Source organism: Trichoplusia ni, chromosome 6 (assembly GCF_003590095.1).
Source record: "Trichoplusia ni isolate ovarian cell line Hi5 chromosome 6, tn1, whole genome shotgun sequence".
NCBI classification, from domain to species: Eukaryota; Metazoa; Arthropoda; class Insecta; order Lepidoptera; family Noctuidae; genus Trichoplusia; species Trichoplusia ni.
In genome coordinates, this window is record NC_039483.1 from 11689366 (window position 1) to 11696088 (window position 6723).

General features: G+C 34.3%; 1 protein-coding gene across 2 annotated transcripts; it reads left to right on the top strand.

Moving 5' to 3' along the window:
- The first annotated feature begins 65 nt into the window (after positions 1 to 65).
- LOC113494929 (coiled-coil domain-containing protein 6) lies at positions 66 to 6120 on the top strand. Of its 2 annotated transcripts, none has more exons than XM_026873467.1 (10): positions 66 to 315; positions 395 to 524; positions 784 to 874; positions 983 to 1132; positions 2309 to 2452; positions 2728 to 2867; positions 3185 to 3253; positions 3749 to 3956; positions 4319 to 4441; positions 5044 to 6120. In XM_026873467.1, the coding sequence occupies exons 1-10, from the start codon at positions 291 to 293 to the stop codon at positions 5200 to 5202; spliced, it is 1239 nt and encodes a 412-aa protein (XP_026729268.1). In that variant the 5' UTR covers positions 66 to 290; the 3' UTR covers positions 5203 to 6120. The 2 variants fall into 2 exon arrangements, with proteins under 2 accessions (XP_026729268.1, XP_026729267.1); XM_026873466.1 differs by having other exon boundaries at positions 68 to 315; positions 3176 to 3253.
- Positions 6121 to 6723: the final 603 nt, after the last annotated feature.

Below are 6723 nucleotides of genomic sequence, written 5' to 3' on the forward strand. Positions count from 1 at the left end.
TTCTTTTGCTAAAAGCAGCTGGAAGTTAAATAACCGAAACTTGTGATAATATTAAACATCTGTGTGCAATCTCGTCAATACCGTTCGCCCATCTCTAGTTGAGACTGCATAGCGATACGGTTTTCGTGTGTTTTAATTTATTACATTTGTCTTTAATTCGTTTTCCTTTGGTTTTACTATAGTTATTTGATGAATATCAAAAGAATATAATTATATTTGCATATATTTAGGATTACGGAGTAAATTCCAACTTATATGACATTTTGTTGCCGTCCTCATCACTCGTGCAAATGGATGATACAGTGATTTCGCCAGGTAAAGTGCAGATAAAAAGGATTTTCTTAGCTAGTGTAGCTATTATTTATGTTAACTGTATTATCTATAAAATTTGTAGGTAATAAAATGGCTGATTCGGCTTCTGAGAGCGACTCTAGCTCTCTGGATGGAGGAGCTATGTTACCTCCTAGCACTGTCTCTCGTGATCAACTTCAAAAAAGAATTGAATCTCTGCAGCAGCAAAATAGGTGAGTTCAAAACAATTTTATTGGATTCGTATGAGATTCTGATAACCGTATTATAAATTGATTTTTCACATTTTGACAAATATGTCCTGTTCAAGTTTACCTTTTCAGTACATAGGTACATATATATTACATACTATACTGTTTGTACCTACTTGCCTTACTTGTGTTTTAATCTCGGTAATACTAAACGCACATGCATTTTTTGTGTAAGTTTAATAGGTCATGCCTTTTCCACATTATATCATATTTATTCTTATAGGGTCCTGAAAGTGGAATTAGACACCTATAAGCTCAGAGTGAAAGCTCTTCAAGAAGAGAATCGTGCCTTGAGACAAGCTTCAGTGTCTATTGTAAGTTTCATGATCTTTCCACACATCTATTTATAAAAAATTCTATCAAGAAATTAAAAAATATTCCATGCATTGGGACATTTCGTAAATATTTCTATTTATTTACAGCAAGCTAAGGCTGAGCAAGAGGAAGAATATATTTCCAACACATTGCTTAAAAAAATTCAGGCTTTGAAAAAAGAAAAGGAGACTTTGGCACATCATTATGAACGTGAAGAAGAATGCCTGACCAATGATCTTTCAAGAAAACTTAATCAGGTAAGAATTTTCATTCTGAGAATCTACAATACACGTACTCACAAGCTTCCCTTAGTAACTAGGCACATAATCAAGTCTACTTGTATCTACAATTAACTTTGAAGTGAATTTAAACCAGTTGTTTAGCTACTTAAAAAAGGTAAACAAGTGTGGTGTGTCTTTTCGTCTGAAAACTCAGTTTAAAATAGAATGCAACAAAAAGATTACAAAATGAAATCTACCAATGAAATATAACAGTTGTTTATTTATTTAATATGTGTTTGTATAAAATGTCACATTAAGATTGTTTCGACTTTATTTTAGTAGCTAAACAAGTTCAGTATACAGCAGCTTGTACACTTAAGAGGTGACTTTCAAATAATTTTTATTTGTAAATTACTTGCTCAATGTGTGTTTACAGTTGTGCACTCAGAGTAATTATGTAATTATTTAAGAGTCATTACTGTAACACTGTCTGGAAAACAGCTTATTTGAAATAAAAAGTTTTGGTTTTTATGAGTTAGATTATCTTACAAATTGATCATGCTAATTTTTCATCTAAATGTTGAATGAAAGGTAAATTCTTTCTATCTTTAATGGATATATTAGTTTATGCTGTAAAAATAAATATGTTTACAATTAATCTTTAATTAAATTTTTAGAATAACTAAACTACAGTTTATAATAGCCTTATCTGACTTTCATATCTGCAGTGTTTTGATATTGAATAATTTTTAATTATATCTTGAATTGATTATTAACAACATTTGCAAGAATTAAAATGATTAGCCATTTTACAAATTAGCATGTTAACTAAATACAATGTATGGGTTTGAAATAATATAACTTAGTGTTCTCTCATTTGATAATAAAATTATATGAAATATTATAATACTCTGTTAAATTCATTTTATCCTATCCATAGTCAAGATCTTACTTGCTTTTAGATAATGACTTCACTGAAGTGTAGTTTTGTGTAAAAATATGTTGTTTCGACTTTTATTCTTAGGTCCAAGCATTCAAGAGCTTTAGATGGCTATTTTTTTGCATGATAAGCAATATTTATCTCTGTATATCTGCCATAAGAGAAATAAGATAAAGCTAAAGGTCCTGTATTTCTCTGAGAAGGATTCTAATTATTGTCTAGATTTTTTTTTGTATTTGGTATATTCTACTGCATTAATTATATGATTTCAGTTGCGGCAAGAAAAATGCCGCTTGGAGCAGACCCTAGAACAGGAACAAGAATGTTTGGTGAACAAATTGATGAGGAAGATAGAAAAACTAGAAGCTGAAACTCTTGCGAAACAAATGAACCTGGAGAGGCTTCGTAGAGAAAAGGTATAAACAGAGCATTGCTTGTTTACCATAAAACATAACATGTATTGCTCTCCAAAAGCTGTACAACATGTCAATTAATTGATTAGGGTATTTATGGATGCACTACGCATATACAAACAAAAAGCAGTACATTTACCTACTTTGTCAACTGTATGTTGGCTAAGTATATAAAGCTACTGTGTTTCTCGGTAATTTGTCTCAAGATCACTGTCACTGAGGTCACAACAGTCATACCATATTATGAGTACAAAAATTAAAATTACATGTTTTTGCAGGTTGAATTGGAGAACACATTGGAACAAGAACAGGAAGCTCTAGTTAACAGGCTGTGGAAGCGCATGGACAAGTTAGAAGCTGAAAAGCGCTCTCTACAGATAAGGCTCGACCAACCAGTGTCTGATCCTGCCAGTCCTAGGTGAAAATCTTACATTTATTAATAATATTTTGCTTATGTCTAACATGTACTTTGAATTTTGGTGCTTCTTCAACTAAGGGAATTATTTGCTTGGGAGCACAGTAATTTGAAACTCCTTTAGTAAAATAACACAATTCCATAACCAGAAAAGAAGATGCTTGTTATGAAATTGTGTGTTTATCATAATCTAACAATATTATGCATGGTATTATAGTTTATAAGGCATGAAGTATAATTATTTTAACCTTGTGTTATGCATTCTGGAATATTTTCATTGTTTTATTATTAATGGAGTTTTTTCTTGCTAGGGACATTAGTAATGGTGATACAGCATCCAATTTAAGCAATCACATTCAGACCTTGCGATCTGAAGTTGTAAAGTTAAGGTGAGTCTATAATGTAAACACTTACACTTGTTGTAATACAAATTGTATATGTAGGATCTCTTCTTCTCCATAATTTTGTTTCTCGGATGACTAGAATGTGAAAATGTGCCGATTGTTTACATATTCAATCATTTTAATGATTGTAAAATTAAATGCAAGACATATGTTGTTTGTCCTATTTTCGTGAGACTTATTTCATAAAAACGCTTATTTTTGTGACTAAATAATTAATTTTACATCTCTTACGTGATGTATACTGAAAATACCTCCTCCTCGATGTATATTGCAAAAGATGGTACTAAGACATTAAAATGTGTATCTAAATAACCTGTGCTCAATTCTTTCAGAACTTTTAATTTCTATGTAAAACCTGAAAGGCAGGTAACACTAATTATAATGCTAAAGATGTTTTTACTTGTATATGTTTTACTATATTGAAATATAAGTGCTCTCTACATAAATTATTCCTTTCTTACATTCATACTTTTATCACAGAAATCAGCTGGCAGTTTCTCAAAATGAAAACAAAGAGAAAATGCATCGCTTCGCGTTAGAAGAAAAGCACATTAGGGAGGAGAACATTCGTCTGCAAAGGAAACTGCAGCAGGAGGTCGAACGTCGTGAGGCGCTGTGCCGGCACCTGTCTGAGAGCGAGTCTTCACTCGAAATGGAGGAAGAGAGGCAATTTAATGAGGCTTTAAGCGTAAGTTTCTGGTATACAATTTTACCATAATATCGACGAAATTTGTGTAAAAAGGCTGATGTGAATAAGGTGCTTATAATGAGTTAAACAACAGTTAGTTGGATTCATTGTATCAATTGGAAAATGTTCCTACATAAAATCGAATATCTCTTAAAAATCAGTGTGTACCGGTGTCATTCATGGATGTTTTGACAAACTGACAAAAAGTTGAACCAACGCGGACGGAGTATAGGTATTGTTACGAATAATTAAATAATATGCTCATAGCTTTCATAGAATATGCGAATTCTTGCCGGTGTCTTTTTTATATATTTTATATCTGAAAAGTTTAGGTTCTTGAAAGTAATTAGTCCAATTTGCAGGCACGATCTCGCAGCGTGTCGTCACCGGGCGGGTCGCGACCTCTCTCACCGTATGCGTCACCATTGTTGCCTAATGCCGCCGGTCTGCAACTCTCACGGCCTTCGCTTCATCTTAATTCTCAGGTGAGTAATATGCAACAATATCGTAATGGACTGAATTAAATAAGTTATTTTTTTGTGAGAGTAGTTATTATACAGGGTTATTTTACTTTGGCCAGCCTTATTTTAACAAAGCAATCTTAACGAGACATATATTATTATAAAATATGAATTTCAAAATGTCCCAAATAGTTTTACCTAATATCCACACTATCAGGACGATGACCCCTGCGTCCTCTAAAATAATCATTTGCCTAACTTATTCCGTATCCACTTTGCATGAAAGGCCTTCCAGACTCTTAAGATTATTAATAAATAAATAAATAAGAAATTGATACGAGGCGAGTCTGATATTAACTTATTAATGAATGCGTAAAAAAAGTATACACGTTCGCCGTAATTAGAATGAACTGACTTGTGTTGTTGACTGTAAATAATAATAATAAAATAAGTCGATCTCGATCTTGTTACCGAAATAGAATTATCAAAAAAAAAAAAATGCTGGTCGTTGAAAAATAACCCTGTACAATGGGCTACAACTCTTGGAGTTTTGTTGATATGACTTTCTATTGGGGATAAAGCTAATAAGAATGAACTGAGTAATATTGTATGTATATTGTGTGCAGCCGCGGCGCCCCCACGACCGGTTCGTGAAGCCGGCCATCCCGGGCGGGCTGGGGCTGGGCGCGCGCGCGGGCCCGGGCGAGGCGGGCGCGGCGGGCCCCGCGCCGCCGCCGGGCCTGCTGCAGCCCGCCAGCCCCATGGACACCTCGTCCAAGGACTGAGCCCCCGCCCCGACACCTCATGCCCCGTCGGCGGCGCGGCGGCTCGACTCCCAGTATCGTTAAGAATTTATTACGTTTATCTTATGTATGTAATTGAAATTATGAATGTAGACTGACGTGCGACACGCGGTCTGTAAAGTGCGGTGTCGCTGTATTTATTCAAATGATACTGGTTCCTTGTGACGTTGCCGTTACGTCGGAGTTCTCGCGATGCTGTAAGATTAAATAATAACTGTTTTGTGCAGACGTGAAGTTTTGACGGCAAGCTATCTATCATGTGATCTGTAACTAAAGAGAAGAATTAAAAATTCACGTCCTTATTCAGTGATGTTATTGTTTAATCTTACTTTCGAACCTACTGTGCACTCTGCTCACTGCCCTGTCAATTCGGCACGCTCCTAGATTAACGTTGTGGTCTCCATTCTGTCGAGATTCATTTACTAATAAAATTGGTAATGATCCAAATATTGGAATTTGATTGTATTTATATTGAAATCATGCGAGAGGAGATTGTGAGCGACGTTATAACTTTCGAATAGGATATTTACAGCTAGTTCTGATTATAAATCAATTTTGGAATATATCCGGGCTTACATTTATGCCACAGTGGGTTTTATGTTATAAGGCTGTGTATTAAATTCACTCGTGAGTAAAGTTAGGAAAGGAGAAGGAGATAAAGATTGTAAGCTATTTGATATATCACACTCGGGGTCTAGCAATACTACTCCTACGAAATGTTTTGTGAAGGAATGTAATATATGTTACGAATGTTGTGTTGTGCCCCCAGGGCAAATTGTTGAGTTCCGTATATGCTAGTAGGAGTAGTTAGTTATTGTCCTCGGACTCAATTTAATTATGCTAATTGTCACATTTTTTTTTTCATGTTATAATAAAACGAAAATATACGCATTACTATTATGACGTTTTTTATTTACTAACAAGATAATTTTCTGTGATTCGCTTATTTTTATATTTTTATAGCAAGATTATTTTTGAGACGCTCAATAATTTAGTTATAGCATTTAGCAGCTAAAAAAGGCAGAGCAACGATAAAACAAGTCGTTTTGATGATATAGAACTCTAAACATATTGACATATTCCTTGTTACCTCTTTTAGCTACCTCTTGCCACAGCTTGCTACCTTTTGTGAAAGTATTGTTCGGTACAATTCATACAGGTGAAGGCTGTGTATGTACTTTACATTAAAGAAACTAGGTAGTATTTATTTAAATGTGTCTAACTTCGAACGTTCAAACGTAGAACAGGTTAAAGGTGCTGTGAATCGTTTGGGTCTCGTTATTAAAATGAAAGTGCACACGGCAATAGGCAAAACGCGGCACACGTCAAACCAGCCCAATAAACGCGTGTGTGTTAAGTTATAAACAAAGCTATGAAATTAGTAGATATATTATGTAAATATAAACTACGTTCTCAACTAAATAGTTTCTTTGGTTCACAACAATATGTAAATTAGGTATTTAGAAGTTAACACTATGTCAAAGTGCGTTAAGACGTCAACAA